Genomic DNA, 20356 nt, shown 5'->3' on the forward strand with positions numbered 1-20356 from the left:
ACTGTTGATGGACTGCCAGAGCATAAATGGCAAATTGTAAGCAAGCTTTCTGTTTAGCTATTAATACTTAACAAAGCCTTCATAGTTGTCCTAATAATCTATAAGAAGAGTCCACTAGATCATGTTATTCAATCCACCCCTCCCCCTTCACACATAGAACAAGAGGTTACAGATAACACAATTACCTAGTCATTCACATTTATTCACCATAAATGCATATATTCTCTACTTTTTTTTATTAAAGATGATCTATGCATTCCATGAAAATTAGGCACCAGATTATTAAATTCTAATTTCTAAAAATGCAAAAGATCCCTTGTGTGTAATTAATCAGTGAATTTCAATTCTGAGAATGCAAAATCTCTCTCTGTGGGAGGGGATACCCTCTCCCACACCACTCTGAAACCTTAAAACAGATTGATGCCCCTGACAATTCAAGTGTAAATCTGTACTGGCACACATGGTGTCATAAGTGAAAAAAAAAGTTGATCCATTTACATGTATCTATAGAGAACGTGTAATTTCTGGTACATGCAGTATGTAGGATGTTAAATTGGTTATTCAAAAATTCAACTCGGTCCTGCAAATTTTGAAATGTGTAAATGAAGATGGAAATGTTTGATTTCGCAATCATAATGCAAGTAAAAACACTTATAGATGGGAGAAATGACATGCTTTGGATTAGCAGTTATGAAAAATTGCTACCCATGCCAGTCACACTCATATACTTGAACATACAATGAGTTCACAGGATCTTGAGGAATGTAGTGATGATGAACGTCAGAGGATCCTCCAGTCCACCCAGCTGCTTCTCAAGGAGAAGATGGACTTGGCAGCAGCAGACTGTGGATACCTGGTTCCCAAGAAGAGAGCATTGGCCACTGAGTCATCTATCACACCACCCACAGACCAGCCTCCTGTAGCCAGACCTGTACCAGGCGAGGTCTTGGATACCATGTCCAGGATGGAAGCCATATTCAGCACAGGCATGCATAGGTATGAACCCAAAGGCTTTGCCAGAAAAGAAGAAGAAGAAGAAGAAGAAGAGGAAAACTGCACATACTTTCACCATAATATACAAATACCCTCAGAGTGTACAAAGTTTTATTGAAAACTTCCAGATGGTATGTGGCATTCTTCTCATACTGGTTGCCATATTTAGATCATACCACCCCTCACTTGGGGAAAAAGAAACTGCATTATTTTATCTGCATTGATTGAGTTTAACAAATGATTTGCATTTCAATAATATGATATGCACAAATGTTAGTGCTTGTTTGCCATTAGTTTCGGTGCAGTGAACATTGAGCATTTGGGCAATTCCACGGTAACTGACGTTACGCGTAAGGATTTTCATGAAATTGTTTATGTTGTAGTTTTGTGAATGAAAGCACCTGGGGCTTGTAATTAGCATTGATGAATGAGTTCATGAGAATGAAGAAGTGGGTGGAAAGTTTTTCTCTCAAACTGCATTTCTTATCACATAGCAAGTGAAAATGTGTCGGTAACTGACGTTACGGAAAAAGGACATGGGAAATTATGGTGTCGATTTAAATGGAAATATCTCATGTCCCTGACCTCTAAACTTTATGTGCTTTATATGGCAATATACTTAGGTTCTTAGGAACAGGTGTGCAAAATAATGTGCACTTTAGATATTTCCTTTTAGCACCATGCCAATTTCAGTGAAGGCATGACGGTAACTGACGTTACGAAACTGACGTTACGCTTACATTTGCCATAGGGTTTACACATGGAAAATCATGATTAGGAATAATTTTGTGATATTTTATTATTCTGACCTTTCAGAGTGATTTGTTTGATATAGAATCATACCTTGGTTCATCAATTACAAATACCCAAATGAAATGAAACATTAGTCCATTTTCTTTGTGTTTAATGAAAACTTAAAGGGAAACATGTCAGTAACTGACGTTACGTAACTGACGTTACACATACTTTTGCTATGGGGTTTACAAAGAATTAACTTATTTAACAGGTTATTATACTGCTGCAGTATACCAGTAACAATCCCAGGCATTTACTTAGCAACAAATTAAAACAAAATCTAAAGACACAAATGGGATGGGGCCCTTAGAGGGCAAGCTCCCCCCCCCCCCCCCCATGCCATAGCACAGTTGAGCAAAAATAATGTAAATGCACCAGAGGATATTTCTTGACATTTATCTTAAGATTGAATGCTTATTCAACAGTTATGATTACACAGAGCCATTTAGATTCAGCAGTTCCAAGTATGAATATTGACATAACTAAGGGGTTTTTTGTGGGTTTTTTTTTTTTAAATGAACAGGAAAGTTTCTATCTAGAGTACCCCACCCATAATGCCCTGCAGTACTACACAAAACACAGATATTTTTGTGTGTGGGAAAAAAAAAATATCTTTCAGGTCATGGAGAAAAAACACATACAAATAAAAATATTCATATGTAATCCACTGTGATATATTCTTTCTTCTTTTCTTTATTTTACTCCTTCTCCCTCAAGGCATTGTTAGGGCCACAAATAACAAAATGATCTCCATCATTAATAATGATTTAAATGAATACATTGTAGTGTTACACTTTAAATATTTTTTCTGTGAAGAAGAAGCATGCTTTTTTGAACAAAAGGGCATTTGTTTATTCCTTGCTTGAAGGAATGTAATTGTTTTTCTTTTCCTTTTCACTGGTATATGAAGGCTTGCAAATAATCCCAGATACCAAGAAATAGGATTTTGCAACGAAAGAATTCTAAAATTAATATAAATGAATCTTCCTGTTCATAATTATTATGTAAATATTACAAAAATGTCCCTGCATGAATGAAATAAAGTAATCAACAAATATGAACAGTTTTTTTATTTTACCCTAGAATCACCTCTCACTTTGAGCAACATTATTGCCAAACGTTAAGCAACATCAGTGTTAGTTTCAAACAGTAATGACAGTAAATGCCTTATGTCAGGCCTGCTTACATTGTATGTACCATTTCCAGATGCGCCATATTAACTAAACCAAACATTTAAGTGCAAGCGAAGAAATATATCTCTTCCTGCATTTGCCTTGAGGTAGAAACTTCACTAAGCTTCCAGAAAAAAAGAAAAATTCTAGCAAAAGTAGTCATTAGTAAAGATTATAAAACTCTTGGTATACAGCTGTACACAAGCTTTTTAATAGAAAAAGGTGGTTACCATGTAACCACATCATTGATTAGGCCTACAAATTTGGTAGCTTTATCATCCCGTAGGACTGTGAATGTACTGTATAGTAATTTGAGTGCATTATGTATTGCATGTGGTAAACCTAAACTTGTGCTGAACCGAAAATCAAAAGCTCAAGCCCCCTCCACCAAAACAAATATGATAAATAAATAAATAAGATTAAATGAACACAAAAAAAAAATGTATCCATGGACATACAGTGTACCATGGTGATGACATCATTCCCTATCAAAGGGATTGCTGCTCTTTGTTGATAACCTAAATGACTTCCCAGATGTATTGAAATGGCCTAAAGTCAAAAAATTTGCCTAAGTTATAATTACTGTCATGGTAACTGACGTTACATACTGGTAAATGACGTTTCGGTAACTGACGTTACACATTTTGATGTGTTCATTTGACTCTCCAGTATGCCAAGTATCCTTATTTTCTGGTATTGAAAGGAAGGCATATGGGCAAACATTAGAAATCCTAAGTTACGTCATACAGCTCACTTTCTTTGATGAATAAAGTTAAAAATTCCTTGTTTTTGGTAACTGACGTTACATCCATCATTGTCAAACTAATTAAAAGTTTTTATAAAATTCTTTAAAGCAACCAGCTTTTTTTTTTCTATCATGTGGTAAAAGACTTGTCTGGTAACTGCATACATATAAAAGATTGTTGTTTAGAGTACTAGTAAAGTGGATATACAGAGGGTAAATTATGTGACAATACACTCTTTCTTACCATTGAGTTATAGGCATATTTTGGCAGCCATTTTGAAAATCAAAATGGCCGCTTTTATTGAAAAACATAATGATTCTTAAAACTTCAACTCAACTACTGTCTGAAAATGTATGGTGTTTGAAACAAATATCATTTTGAATTTTCGGCATCTGTGTCCTACATACCGTGGAATTGCCCATTTGCACAGGCAAACATCTTTTATGATTGAGATGTGAGTTTTCTTGTCTTCGTCTATTAAAAACAGATTGTGGAGGGAGACAATGTTGGAAGAAAACACACCTCAACCTTCACCCCTATCCTTAATAATCTCTTGCTTTCATCTTTTATGATGTCAAACAGTGTTCTCCATGTAGTGTACATCATTTAATGCATGTGTACTTATGCATTCAGAGAATGCTTTGCATATGTCCTCTCAGTGATGTTGTTTCTTTGATTTTCTCCAAGAAAGGAACACATTATACAGTAATTAGAATTCTGATGTTTCAGAACATACTGGTATAAAGTCAAGCTCTAATCTTCCTATTAGCTGTAAGTTCAAACCATGAGACTGAATTTTCATCTGCATTAAGAACATCATAACAATATGCTGTTTCTACTAGCAGTAAACTTCCATATTGTGTTTTCTTTCCTCGTAATTATGGAATTATAATAATGATGACAACAAGATATCTGGTGCAAGAAGGAATGACAATGCCAACATCAAGTGAGGGAGTAGAACCCACACTGGCAACTCATCTCACGCAACTCCAGAGGGTTAATACCGTCAGTCATCCTGATGACACCCCAAAGGACAGTCCACTGGCAGACTTCTCGCGGTCTGCCTCCAAATCGGGCACAGAGGAACACCCTGTCCCAAACTGCTGGGGTCAGACCAGTGACCTCCTGGGCAAGTCACTGTGTGCTGTGCTGCGGCGTGACCCCACCCGACTGGAAGAGGTGTGCCGAAAGCTGTCAGGAAGACCCCTCCCTGGCAGTCTCAGGTACAAGGTGTGGAATGAGGTGATGCTGAGGAACTACAAGGAAGCTTACAAGGGACAAAAGTTAGTATATATCTCACAGTGCCTCTGTGCAGGTTTTCTTCACAATGTCTTATTTCAGAATGATGTCAAATGATGAAGTAATAATAAAGTAAGGTTGTTGTCAAAGTGAATCATCCAATATTTCTTATAAACCTGGGGGTGATTGACCCATTGTGTGTCATGCACTGTAACTCCAGATGTGAGTGTTTTTCAAAGGCACAATCAGTTTGCAACATTTTTATGCCTCCGCCAACGAAGTGGCCGGAGGCATTATGTTTTCGGGTCGTCCGTCCGTCCGTACGTCCGTACGTCTGTACGTCCGTACGTCCGTCCGTCCCGTTTTGTTTTTGGCGATATCTCAAGAACCGTGTGGCGGTTTTGCATCAAACTTGGTGTGAGGGTATATCCTTGGGGGATAATACTTTGTGTGGATTTTAGGGTCACAGGGTCAAAGGTCAAAGGTCACAGGTTATTTTGTGAAGAAAAAAAATTGAAATTTCATGTTTTTCTCCATATCTCGCAAATGGTTCAAGGTATCTTCATGGAACTTTATGCTTGTACCGATGGGCAGTGATTATCTAGGGAAGTTGGGGGTCATGGGTCAAAGGTCAGGGGTCAAAGGTCAAGGTCAACTCCTCAAAATATAACTACTTTCCTTATATTTATGCAATGCCTGAAGGATTTTTTTAAAACTTGATGTATGCATGTATAACCCAATATATATTCTGTGGGAAGTTTCTTGCCAAAAGGTCAAAGGTCAAGTGAAAGTGCTAAATTGCACTTTTTCCTCCATATTTCAAAAATAACTTAAGGTATTGTCATGAAACTTACATATTTATGCATGTTCTACCTAACAGTGATTCTCTTTGGAACTGTGGGGTCAAAGGTCAAAGGCCAGGTTTCGATAATACTATTTTACCACTTGATACTGAAATTATACTTTTTCTCAATACCTTGAAAATTACTCAATGCATAAACTTGTAAAAGGGTCAAAAGTCAAGTGAAAATCATCAGTTCCCCCAAATATAATGTACCTGCACTCTGAAATTTTAATCATTCATCCAATTGAACCTAGTTCTAGGAAAGTGAACATTCAGCACATTTGTGGCAAACCTGTCATTTTAATATTTTGCCAATTGTGTGAAACTGTCATCACACATTGTCAAGACATTGTACTATAGACCTATTAGAAGAACCATGTATTATGGCGGAGGCATACACCAGTCGCTGTAGCGACATTTCTAGTTTTTTTTTTTTTTTTGATGCATGATGAATTGTTACGGATGATTTAATGATACAGAGATTTTGTTATTTGTAATGAATGACACCAACTTGATGTCAACATAACAGCAAATTTGTTGAAGGATTTAGCATCACAATTTCTGTTTGTGAGAGATCATCATATTTATATATTTTCAGATTTATTTTTGATTCTGAATTCTGGTATTCAATAGTGTACTAATGATTAGACAATAAATGTGGTCTATATCATGTGACAAAAGATTTAGATGTCAGATGTGAAGTGGTCCTAAGTTTTTGTTTTGTCTTTTGTTATGCTGGTACTCAATTTTTCATTGTGTGTCTGTGGCATGTAATGTGACAACACTGGGCGCGACTGTTACAGAGCATTTTACAAGCAAATAGAGAGGACATTGATTTGACTGTGATATGTACTGACTACATTTAGTTATGATGACATTTTTTATTATCAATATCTGCATGATGATAAGTGTAATCTTTATCAGTAGATTCCAGACAACCCGTTAGTGTAAGTTGTACTGACGTTTCTGTTATTTTTTTTTCTCTCTCTCTTTTCCACATAGGAGTGCTGAGATGTTCCTCAGAAAGAATTTTGCCAAGTTGGTAATGAGAGGAAAGGCCGAATTAAGACTGATGTCTACAACTACTTCACCTATAGATGGCCTCATAGAGACAGCTGTTCAAGAGGTTTGTGCTCAATTTTCCAACAATAAATGATGAATACATTACTGGTATATGAACTTTAGAATACCCTCATAGAGGTTAAATTTGTGGGCTTAGTTTATTTGTGATATTCACAAGTAAGTCCAGTCGAACAGATTTAATTTACACGCTTTTAGCATACTACCTGGATGAATCAAAATCTACATAGAGCTTAGTTTATGTTTCGTTTTTAATGCAGCAATTTCATCATTCTTCAATGGCAATTAGTTTCCATTTATCAATGCATATCAACGAAAAAAGCACTCCAGTGTTCAATGCCAATCAGTGAGCAAAACAATGTACTTTGTAAGAGTTTAAGGGATGTGATCACAATTTTACCTTTAAGCAACCTAATATGGATTTCTTAAAAACAGAAGAGAACAGCAGTAGGCCTATGAGTTTCTGTAAAAGCCTGGCGAATTAGAGAATATTATAATGCTACATCTTCTTTCTAGTGTGCACACACAAATTTGATGCATCCATTTTGTCATGTCCAAGCTATTTTGCACTTGACTGACTTGCTCAGTCACTAAATACAGTATGTAACACAAAGTCCACACATATTTTATGTTCTAGGGAAAATCATTAATAAGTAGTGTAGTGTTATTGTTATCACATGTAAAAGCTAATGAGTGAAAAAAAAAAAAACATATACCATCAAAGGACATGTTCTCCTTAATATATTTGTTAAGGATTGAGAGAATGCAGCAATGCTCATAGAACACATCAGTGAAAGCTGAGAAAAATTGGACAATCTCTTCAAAAGTTATGAATTTTTGGAGTTTCAATGCTGCCATTACTGGATGGGAGGATTACTACAGCTTGTGATGTCACAGGTGTAGAATGATGTAAAGAAAATGAAAAGAAAATTTGACATATTTTCACTTTTCTTGCTTTATAAAGAGCACTTGACTTGCCTCTTTCAGAAGGCAGGGAGAATAATATTACCCTTTACATACATCAGTACTAAGTTGAGGGAATGTCTACTTGTTTTCAAAAGAATAAATTTTGTGGAATTCTCTGTATATTTTCCTTATCTTGTTCTAAGCATGTGACACCATACTCTGTAGTAGTCTTCTCATCCAGCAGTGACTGTGCAGAATTTTACAAATTCATAACTTTTGAGTGGATTGTCCAATTTTCCTCAAACTTTCACTGATGTGTTCTGCTGATATTGCTGCATTCACTCAATCCTCATGGCTGGTGAGTGCACTTGTGTTGCTAAGATTACTTCATACCTTGTTCAACATTTGATTGACAGAAATACAGCAGCACACCATGCTTGTTGAAGCACAGAGATCAGACTATCGTCAGGGAAGCCAGGGAGACCCTCAATGTCCTGTATGTGTTTAACAGGTCCTACCAGCCTTTCTTCATCCATTGGCTCTACCCACTACAGCTGGCTCTTCAAGACAGGAACCCTGCTGGGAACAAAACCGGTGAGTTCAACTTTAACTGCCCTTATAAACAGGTATATGCAAGTTTTAGCACTTTTCCATTGAAGGTAGAACATGGTTTGTTTTTAGGATTGTGGATTAATGATAGATTGAATTGGAACAGCCATCTTGAACTGCATTCTGAAGCTTTCATTGTTTGATTTTCTCCCTAGGTTCAATTAAAGTGAGATGATTTATCTTGGAGATGATGTATGCAGATACTACTAGGCTTAAATCAGGTTAAAACCAGAATATGCATGTCATGTCTTTCACACAAGGCTCACCAATTACAACATTCAGAATCACTGGTGTAAGTTAAGATGTAAGCCCTGAGAATGATTCCCCATGAACTTAAATGTTTTGATGTGTTGAACTGGATAGATAGAAACCCTGCCTGTTCTTAAAAGAAATATGTGTCTACATTTATTCAGTCACATAGAGAATTCAAAGCACAAGCTAGTAACCTAGCTCTCATGTGATGATGTTACTTGTGCCTATAGATGACCGTCCCTATGAACTGGCACTCCAGCTTGAACTTCTGACAACACACACATTCCCACAATGGTCTGAAGTCCTTGCCATTGCTCAAGATGTGATGAAGATTGTGGAGACAGAGGATCCAGAATACTACTCTCATCTTATCCAGTGCAGCCAGACCAACATCAAGATGGATCCTCAGGCAAGTCTGCCAAGATTATCATCATCGAGGTTGCAAGTAACAGATTCCAGTGCCTTTGTTGTCTGTAATAGGTTACAATGTCTTTACTCTATCAGTGCTTCCATGCAGTCTTTGTGCATACAGTAAACTTGATTCAAGCAGTCATAATTGGAGAGGTAAATGCTTAAGTCTTTTGTTTGTTTATTTGTCTTTTATTTGAGTAAAATGTATGTTTCCTACTGTTAGTTATGTGAAGATGGGCATTTGTTGATGCTGTGAATAAAACTGGAAGGATGTATTGTCTTATTTGATACTTTTGAAACACTGCTATCCCTAAATACCATAACCACCTGCCAATCCTAGATTCAAAAGTACGAGTTTGCATATAGCATGTAATCTGAAACGTAAATGTCATTCTTTCATTACTCTTCTGTCTTGTTCTATCATTGCAGGAGTTTCTAGTGCATCAAATATATGATGAAAAAAGGAAAGCATCCTCCTTCACTACTGATGTAGCAGTGGACTCTGCTGCCATGGCAACAGGAGATATTCTGGCCAGTCCTCTGATGTTCCTCAGAAAGTGGCTTGGTGAAGTGAGGGTTAAATCTTACATTGGCTTGGAAATCATCAGTTTGTTGTTGTTTTCTGTATCTAGTTGTCAAACTTCAATGATATAGGGTCAGGTACTACAGAATTTTGTCATATTAATGAGAAATAAAGATTAACTATTGAACATTACAAAGATTTAGTGAGCTGATGCTTTTCAACATAGAAAAGGGATTTTCCTGTTAAAAAAAATGACAAAGGAAGACTCTCAGCTTGGTAATTGACCCTGTTTGCACATGTAGGATTTTTTTTTTTTAAACTTGAATATGATAATTTTCTGGAAACAAAGCATATAGCTCACTTTTATCATTGCAGATGCTTCCATTCATAAACAAGCAGTTTCAATTTTTTAATACTTGCACATACTGAGAGGTAAATTTTGGTGTAGAGCAAATCAAGAAAAAGCTTCCAATCAAACCTCACTAAACTGACTGAGAGCAGGCAGATATTTTTTAGTTAATAGCATGTAGATACTGGAGGAACCATTGTCCTCTGTTTTGCTCATGATGTCAACCCACCCATCTCCTTAAAAGCAATAGATCAATGAATCACACACATGTTGTCAAAATTTAAAGGATGCCCTTGTTAAACAATTCCCAGGGTTTTGTTGGTGTGTGTGACACACTTGCTGTCCTCTACATATGGGATCAGTGCTTCATGAATGGCTGGAGCCATGAGGTTCTGCGTGATCTCTGTCTAGCACTCCTTATGCTGCTGAGAAAGAACTTCATGCAACAGGCCCAAGACTACCACGGCATGAAACAGGTCAGTATAACTTGCAAGAATTCTGGCCTATTTGGTTTGAATGTTAACAGAAACATGAGGTTTTGTTACTTTATTATTACCTTTTGTCAGCTCGATGATATTTCTTTGTGTTGTTTTCAATTTTTGAACCACCGGAGGATAGCATCACACGTGTAATTTGGATTTTGTATGTGCTGTGTGTACCTTGCGGTTTGACAGACAAAGAAAACAAACCAAAACAAAAAACAAAACCTTCAAACTGTAAAACCCAGTGTGGGCAACTTGTAGAGGTTGATACCGTGATCATGGACACGAAGGGCAGATCTAGTATTCATGTACTTGTTACCACTTGTTACCACTTGTTACCTCCGCCAAGGGAGAAGGTTATGTTTTCGTTACTGTTGGTTTGTTTGTTTGTCTGTGTGCAAAATAACTCAAAAAATTGCAAACAGATTTGAATAAAACTTACAGAAAAGATTAAGATTGACACAAGGAACAGATGATTAATTTTGGTAGTTATCCAGAAATTTTTATGGATTTTATGAAGGATTTTTGATTTTGTTTGCAGGTAGGGTGAATAAACTTGGGAGTTCAAGCTGGGCATTTTTTAAGGTTTTCATACGTGCACTAAAGTGCGTGCTCTAATTTCTGCTAGGGTGAGGCACGCCCGCGCAGCTGAGGGTTTATGACATAACAAAAGCTTCTACAACTGTATATTGGGAAATCGGGCGACTTTTCAGCATGCATACGTATAAGGGTGGAAATCACTGATATCTATGGAAGAGGAAGATCATCGATGGAAAAGTAGCTGCTTGGTGGAGTTCTGCACTCTCAGAGTGCTAGTTGATCTTGTCTGAGTATGCATGGTGGGAGGAGTGATGTGAGAAAGGACAGGGATCACTTATGGAAGAGATGCAGATTGTAGCATTCCTTTATCCATCCACATTGAAGAATTTACAGTAATAGGATTGTGACAAGTGTTTTGGCATTTCAGTGGTAGGTCCAGGCTGTTTTGTATAGCAAGATTTGTCTGTTGAGTATACTGGTTAGACTGGCAGTGTGGAGGATGTTTACATTACAATCAAAATAAGTTGAAGTAGACAGTCTTTATATTGTCTGTGAAATGCTTAAAGGATTTTAATGTACCAAGTTTGCATTTTGTGCTGATATAGCCTAGTCCTGATGATGCAGTATATTGTTTCAAATCTAGATGTCCCTATACGGTTTTGGAGGGCCAACTCAAATTCTAGCAAATAATGAACAGTGAAGCTAAACTTGGTTTTGGTTCCCCCTGCATTTCTAAACATCTGCTAGATATTCCTGAGTGAGCCAAGCAGACTGTACACATTAGACATCCAGAAGGCTTTCCAGCTGCTGCAGAATGAGGGAGCTGTCACCCTCGTGCCAGCCATAAACCGTCGTCCTCTGAAAGAGAAGTAAGCACTGAGTGAAATTCTTTACTCTATGGGGGAAAATCTACCAGTTTTTCTCACTGAAGTATTCAGTGGTAATAGCCCAGTCTATATACTATGCTTGTCATTGAATCATACAGTGTGCTGTGGAAAGTCTAGTTCTAGATTAGTAATATTCTAATTGATTGCAGTAAGTAACTTTTGTTTTCATGTGTCTCGTGAATTGACTTACGCTAATTCAACTTAAGTTTTCTTTCTTTCTTTCTTTCTTTTTTTATGCCTCCGCCACGAAGTGGTGCCGGAGGCATTATGTTTTCGGGTTGTCCGTCCGTCCGTCCGTCCGTCCGTCCGTCCGTCCGTAATGAATTTTGTGGACAAGGTAACTATCAAAACCTGTTGAGGTATCCTAATGAAACTTGGCATGTATGTGTATTAGGGGGTGAAGTTGTGCCTATCAACTTTTGGGTGCACATGCTCAAGGTCAAAGGTCAAAAGGTCAAGGTCAAATACATAAAATTTCACTATTTCCACCATATCTATTGAATGCCTGAAGATATTTTCTTGAAACTTAGTGTATACATGTATTACCCAATTAAGATTCTCTGGTGAAAGTTTGCGTCATGAGGTCAAAGTTCAAAGGTCAAAAGGTCAGGGTCAAATACATGAAATTTCACTATTTTCGCCATATCTATTGAATGCCTGAAGATATTTTCTTGAAACTTAGTGTATACATGTATTACCCAATTAAGATTCTCTGGTGAAAGTTTGGGTCATGAGGTCAAAGGTCAAAAGGTCAAGTAAAAATATCAAAACTTCTTTTTTTTCTCCGTGCCTTGGAAAATTGTTCAAGGTATCTTTATGGAACATAGTATATACATGTACTGACTGGAAGTGATTATCTAGAGAATGTAGGGTTCATGGAGTCAAAGGTCAGGGGTCAAAGGTCAAGTGCAACACTTCAAAATTTTACTATTTCCCTCATATTTATGCAATGCCAGCAGGGTTATTATTTTTTTACATTTGGTGTATGCATGTGTAACCTAATAGAAATTCTCTGGAAAGTTTTTTTTTTTTCTTCTTTTTTTTGCCTCAAAGGTCAAACTTTTTCCTCCATATCTCGAAGTGGCTCAAGTTATCTTGAAACTTAGTACATATTATGCATGTTCTACCTGAAAGTGATTATCTTATGAATTTTAGGGTCAAGGGCCAGATGAAAATGGTAACAATTTACTATTCAATTCAGAAATTGCACTTTTTCTCCACACCTGTACCTTGAAAATTACTCAATGCCTAAATGTATGAATTGGTCAAAGTCAAGTTAAAGTCCTTAAATCCCTAGATACATGCTCTCCCATTCATCCAATTAAACCTAGGTCAAGGAAGGTGAACATTCAACACATTTGTGACAAACTTGTCATTTCAATATTTTGCCAATTTTGTGAAAATGTAATCACACATTGTCCACATGTACTATCTAGACCTATTGGGAAAATCATGCATTATGGCGGAGGCATACCAGTCGCCAAAGCGACATTTCTAGTTTTGTTTTTTTTTTTGGGGGGGAGGGGTATTTTGCAAATGAATTGTAATGCTACACCCAGGGAAGACAGTAGCTCAAAATTGTGATATATTGATCCAGATGAATGGCTTGTTGCAGTTGTGTCAGTTTTGTACCCTCAGAGTACATGGTCATGTTGGTCATTACAGAGGAAGGAAGAGTACCCATGATGTTTTACCCCTCCTTGATCCTATGGAAATGACTTAGACTTAGAAAAGGAGATTCCTTGCTTAAATCTTAAGACCAGTTGCATTAATGTACAAAGTACTGCCGTATGTGGTGCATATCTTATTCATTGCATATGATTTTCAGAAAATGTTTTTGATTTGGGGAAAGCAGCATTAATTGCAATTTGACATCACAATAGTGAGCTTGATCTAGGCAAAAATAATGATCAAAATTATTCCAAGGAGTGTTTCCCCGAAGATACACTTAAATATAAGTTAAACTTAAATCACACTTAATCTGTATGGATAGCCATCACTGCACATGTTGAATTTATAAAATGCCCCTAAAGTTCAAATGGCACCATTTGCAAGGCACAGGCCAAACAAAGGGATATGAACAGTCACCCATAATCTTAGTTTTTGTGAAACACCCTTAGGGGCTTCATTGTGCTGAAGATTTTGTTATGAAGGAGATGATATCACAAAAGAACATTGATTAATCAGATATTGGATTGTTTTCACCGTAGTACAATAATTATCTGTATCCAACCTGCTGGGAGTTGTGGATCAAATGCTGCTTCAGGTATTCTGGAGAAGTATTTATTGTTGTGTTTATTGTATTGCTTACTACATACGGAATACATGTTTCACAGGCAACTGGCCTCGCATGCCACTTCTCATAGTGTCATAAATGATGCTATTTTCCTGTTAGTCATTATCTCTTTTCTTGGTATGTATTCATTATCCAAACTTGCTGTATGCAATCTTTTTCTGTTGGTCTCCTTTATTTATTTGCCTAGTACTGATATTCAGACCTCAAATCCAGACCTTTTTAAGGTCTCTTCCATGCTCGCTCCAACATCATATAAGCCACGGAAGATGTCCCCTGTTAAGGACCCCAAACTTGCCACCCAGAATACAGACATACCCCCTCTACCACCAAGATCCCTGTCCCCATCCAAGAGTCAGACTCCTGACCTAGCAGTCGGTGGTTCTCTTCCCCAGTCCCACACCCACCCATCCTCTAATCCTGCTGCACTGTCCCCCAATCTTAGCTTGCACTCCAGCCTTCAAAGTGGGTCACTGCAGGGTCTCTAAAATGCTCTCTTGTATTCAATACAAGTTATGAGAGGAATTGCTCTATCTTATTTTCGGTGTCCATGCACTTGCACATTATCGTAATATATGTCCCTTCTGCTCAGTATTTGCATTTGTAATATTCTGTCTGTTTGTTTGTGGGTATTTTTTGTTTCCATGGCCAATCCTGTCAATATTCGTAAGAACCATGAGTTAGCCTGCTTCATGTGTATTCCTTGAATGCTAATGAATACATCAATATGTTTTGTAGAATTTGGACCCTTCCTCTTTAAAGAAAAAAAAAAGACAAAAAGGAGTTTATTAATGTATGGCCTTTGAAGTTGCTCTGCCACAGAATTTGTATTCCTTTAGTTGAAAGTTACTGAGTTGTTATATCTCAGACACAGTTAAGCTGTGTTTCTGGCAAAAGTGTTATCACATTTGTCATGTCCCTATGGTGTATATGTGAGATATTGTTGTTTTCAAGGAGGGGGTTGGTTTCATCATGGTTTCAGCATGGTGTCATGCTGTAATGAACAGCAATTCATTGCATCATAACCATCGGTGTGTGTGACGGAATAGGCAAAAATGTTGTGGTCTTGCACTCTTTCCAGTCTTTAACCTTTGGAAATGCAAATCACATTAATTATGAATTAACTCATACTTTCAAACTCTATCATAAAGATTTTTCACTTATATGTTCAGCAGTGTATACTGTATACACAGACACATTCATTTTGGGTTTGGTCACTAATAGAAGTGGTATGTCAATCTTATAGATTAATCCCTTGTTCCAGTGATTCCTATTTTGATTAGCACTGTCACCTAACTTCATAATACGTGATTGACACATGTGATTTCCCAAATTTGTGGTACAGTACCGGTACCTAAATTGATGTTTGAATGTGGGTATTATGATACAGGTATTAGAAAATCATCATGTCTTAAAAGCAATTCTTTTATGTAGGACCAATATAATATTTAACACATTTCTACAACTCATTTTTCAAATGACCAAGTAACCTCGCATTAAAGGGACTGTACAGTACTGGTTGAGGTGGGGATTCATGTTTTGAACATTCCTAAGTGAGATAATGAGAAACCTCTTATGAAATATGAAAGAGCATATAATCTTAAGAAGGATTCAATGTTTATTTGATGAAAATTGGTTTTCAAATGGCTGAGATATAAAAAAAAAAGTGATAATAATAAAAGGTGACAGGCCACGCCTTTTATTAGGATCTCTTTGTTTCACCTTGTTATTGGATATCTCAGCCCTTTCAAAACAGATTTTCATCAAATAAACTTTTGATACTCCTTAGAATTGCATGCTCTATGGCAACTCATAGAATGGTTTCTGAATACAGTATCTCGCAAAACGTTAAAAGCTAAATCCTCACCTCAACCAGAACTGTACACACCCTTTAAACTTGCTTTTTACCTATTTTTCACCAAAGAGCTACACATTAACACCCTAGGGGTATGCTCATTTCTACCATTTTCAATACTCAACACTTTTAGACGGAGCATGAATTCCTCACAATATTTTAGCAATGGTCAGAGAATACAAATGAGATTACTCGCAGCAGCAGTTGTATATCTTTCATACCACAAAAAGATAGTTGCTTTGAATGAAGCAAAAGCAATCAAGATTAATAAGAAGGGGAATGCATTGGAACAAGTATTTATGAAACCATGTCCACTGATCCTACTGAGCCTCATTTGGTCAGCAAGTATGGCATCATGGTCTAATGGTGATAGAACACTATAGGCCCTTCCATAGGTGACAGCCAGCATCCATTCACTATCACTCTATGACTAAAGGAAACCTTCTTTTCTTGTTGTTTCCATTTTCAAAGCTTGATTTTCATGATTATCAAAAATCTAGGCATAATCATGACCACATGTGTGTTTACTGTACTTTGCATTAATATCCCGCTGTTGGTCTCAACTTAAGGCTCTACATTGCATCTATCGTGTGATTGTGGCTTGACATGGTGTCATATATTTTTATCTCATGAATATCTTTAGTAGTAGGCCCTATGGTACATTCTGGAAAAATGCTGGTGCAAGGTTTGCTAACACTTTTCCAGTTCTGGAAAGATGTGGAATTGCAAAATGTTTGAAAATTTCCACACCGCAAAATATGTGTTTATGATTTGTGCATGTCCTGTAGCTTATACGTGACCTTGTGTGAAACTATTTGTAGCACATCTATTAGTGAGTTTGTTGTGCTGATATTCTTGACTTTTTCTCTTTTTCAAATCCAAGCTCTTTTCTCTTCATTATAATCAATAATGAATTTGGCAAGTTATTTTGCAAATATGGCATTCTCTTGTATAAATAATCATGGTTAATGTATATTTCTAATGACTTTCACTGTCCTCTCCTTAACAAACAAAAACGAAAAATCTGTCAGAATGTATCTTTTTGCACTATTCTGATTGTCTTTCTGTTGTCATTGGTCTTGCATTCATGTTCATGATATCAACTACACACTGATTGTATGGCAAATAAAGGGAGTTTTAGAGTACCCATGTGTCAGTCTGTTGCATGCTAATATTAAAGCTCTCATGCAGAGATGTGCTATACACATCATTACTGTCAAGCCTGTACATTGTATGTTTTCAGTCAAATGCTCTTTAAAGGGGACCTCCGGATGATTTTCATACTTTTACATTTGAACAAATGTAAATCAGTTAAACTGAGTACAGAGTTTCAGAATTTACAGTGATTGGGATGAGGAATGAGAATGTTTTCAAAATTTATAACAAATTGCAATGAACAAGGATGATGACATGGTCACCATAAGAATGCAGGAGTTGGGGTTCAAGGAAGCAGAACAAAAGAAAAAGCAATGCATAGATTCTTCACAGGTGGACTTGTTGAGCAAGTGGTATTGTAATGGAATTGCACTGCTACATTTCGGAAATATATGAGGCTCTGATGTCATCAACACTGTTCAGTGTAATTTGTGTAAGATTTTCAATTTATTGGTTTCTCTGCTCAAAGACCACAAGAAATTCCACGAATCTATACATGGAGTTGTTAATTTATGTACTACATGATGTGAAATTATGAAAATCGTCCGGAATGTCCCTTTAACCCTATTCTAACTGGGGGGTCAAATTGACCCCCCCCTCGACGTTTCACGCCACGATTTCGCAACGCGCAAAGATTTTGCCGCATCGTTTCACGACTTTTTTCATTGAAGTCTCCCGCATATTTTGAGACCAAATTTGCGACGTCCGGGTACACCGTTTTGAAGTTACGTAATGTTTTGCATATGCATGTCAACCAAAAAACAGCTCAAATTCATGATATCGTGTGCAAATCCAATGCAAATTGTGTTTTTTGGTTAAATTGATATAAATTGGATTATTTCAACTTTTAACCATTGAAATTAATCAATTCTAGTGTAGATAAGCCTGAAAAAGTGCCTGCAACAAATTTTGGCAAAAAACAATAGAAAACAAAAGGTCGAAAAAACAGTAAAATACATTAAAAATTAACAAAACAATAAAAAACAAAAGAAATTGATTTCGATTGTGCTAATTTTTTTCAAGAAGATTGTTTGATGTGTCTTGAGGAATTCTGACACAAAAATTTAGCAATCCTCCAGTCTTTTTAATGGAGTTATAGGTGAAAATATGATTTCATGCACAAATTTGCATAATCAATTTATTAAAAATAGAAAGGCAACATTTTTCTATTGTATGACCATGTTATCTTGTAGTTTACATCCAGCTCTATCTTCAGGCAAAATGTCGCGGCGATTGCACGATCGGCGGCCGAGATCTGAAGGGGGGTCAAATTGACCCCCCTCAGTAAAAACTTGGTCTCAAATAGCCCAGTTAGAATAGGGTTAATGCACATGTAGGTGTGAAATGCCAGAGCTGATACTTAATCTGTTGTTGAACCAAAGGTTGCATTTGTGTTGGTGATGTTCTTAATTTTTAAACTTCTAAACAATTTTTCTGTTGTAACATCCATATTATTGGCATCTATGTATATAAAATGCAGACTAAAGACACTCAGCCTCAGTGCTCTCCTGTAACCAAAAAGTATCATGCACTCTTTTGTGGTCACCAGTGAAATTCTGTTTACCTATGAATCTGCACCCTATCTTTCTGCACACATGATCGTCCCCACCCATTCATTCCCAACCTACCCCACCCACTCACTCCCTCACACACCCACACCCACACACACACACACACACACACACACACACACACACACACCCACACACAGGAGGACCCTTCATCCCATCCACACAGATAGTCCATTCACCCACTCCCCTATGAGTCTAGAGTCTCCCAGTCCCTCACCAATCCACCCAGATGTCCCCCTTGACACCCCCACTGAGGTGGTTCCTGATAGGCAATCAGATGAGCTGGCACCTCCGTCCATCCCTAAACCAAGCCCCCTGCCACCAGCAGCCACTGAAGATCAGGAAGACATTGCTACCAATACGCCTGTCAAAAGGTTGGTCTCATTGATGGATTGATATTACATGTTTTGTTTTATTCTTTGATGCATAGTTTGTATCAATACTGGTATGCTTTCATCCGTAGCCTACATGATTTTTGTCCCTAAAAACAAAAGCAAGGTTATTTGTCTGCCAGTTGTCCATTTGCATTCACAGCACCATAAGATTTCATCTTTCTTGCCCCTTGGCATATCAGAATGAACATCATTTTCTTTTCAAGAACTCCCATATTTGACAGCAAAGTTAAGTAATTTTATGATAATGTTCTAATTCCATTATTTCATCAGAGATACTTTCCATTAAAGGGAAATTTGACCAAAGCTGATTTTCAGACAAAAGCTTTGGGCAATAAGATAATAGAGATGTACAAAAATTTTAATTCACCTGTTTTTCGAGTGGCCACTGTGTAAAAATACAAACAATTTGTCGCAAGTAACAATTTGCTACTTACCAGTGGGCATTTTAATAATTGTGGAAATGTTACTTTTTGTAATCAAAACTTCTCACAACCTATAATGGTACTTCTCTTCACACTCCTTTGCACATCAGCCTGGAAAGTCCAAAGCAATCATCACCAACACCCAAACCACCACCACCACCTCATCCTATTGCAAGACCACAGGCACAAGATCCTGAACCAGAATGGGTGCTCTTTGACATCAGTGCAACCTCTGACCTCCCTGAGGCCGTTGATCCTACAGATGGTTATGACCTGTACATAGATGGGGTCAGGTTTTTGCCAGACAATGCTAGCATAGCTAAGGTTGGTAACTCAAACATTGATATTGAAACACATGTGTAGGCCCTATAGTGGTATCAAATGTGTTACAAAGTAGCAGAGTACAGCACAGGGTCTTATCAATGCATGTAATGATGGATATGTTTATGTCAGGCCATAAAATCAAGAGTGTTTGTGGGAGAGGGGGAATGCACTCTACAAGCACTGCTTTTTAGCATTCCTCTCCATTTCCAGCATTTCCGTCTAATAATGATATTCTGTAAACATTGTGAATTGTGATGTAATTTTACATTTTCAAGTTCTTTAAAATATCTATATGTTTCTGTTGGAAATGAAAAAAACAACAACACCTAAATGAATGAAATGAAGTGAATGAACCTGCTTGTATTCACTTTGGAATACAAATATACCTGTATGTATTACTAATATCTCCTATAAGGACTAGTATGTGTCCTGATATGTTTGCAGTACTACTAGAACAAATCACAAGTTACATACTGAGCGAGATCACCGTTTCCAAAGAATGTTCGTGCCAAG

At 37.1% G+C, this 20356-nt stretch overlaps 1 protein-coding gene across 1 annotated transcript in view; it reads left to right on the top strand.

Annotated features, from left to right (window-relative positions):
• Window positions 1-20356, top strand: part of LOC140228001 (uncharacterized) — a 39201-nt gene that overhangs the window by 7461 nt on the left and 11384 nt on the right. Inside the window, exons 3-12 of the mRNA XM_072308397.1 lie at window positions 752-996; window positions 4615-4989; window positions 6792-6915; window positions 8192-8369; window positions 8867-9045; window positions 9477-9617; window positions 10231-10395; window positions 11689-11810; window positions 18843-19076; window positions 19630-19843. Of these exons, the coding sequence (XP_072164498.1) occupies window positions 752-996; window positions 4615-4989; window positions 6792-6915; window positions 8192-8369; window positions 8867-9045; window positions 9477-9617; window positions 10231-10395; window positions 11689-11810; window positions 18843-19076; window positions 19630-19843 (1977 nt within the window). The remainder of the gene's footprint in view (window positions 1-751; window positions 997-4614; window positions 4990-6791; window positions 6916-8191; window positions 8370-8866; window positions 9046-9476; window positions 9618-10230; window positions 10396-11688; window positions 11811-18842; window positions 19077-19629; window positions 19844-20356) is intronic.

The sequence above is a fragment of the Diadema setosum genome, chromosome 4 (assembly GCF_964275005.1).
Source record: "Diadema setosum chromosome 4, eeDiaSeto1, whole genome shotgun sequence".
Lineage (NCBI taxonomy): Eukaryota > Metazoa > Echinodermata > Echinoidea > Diadematoida > Diadematidae > Diadema > Diadema setosum.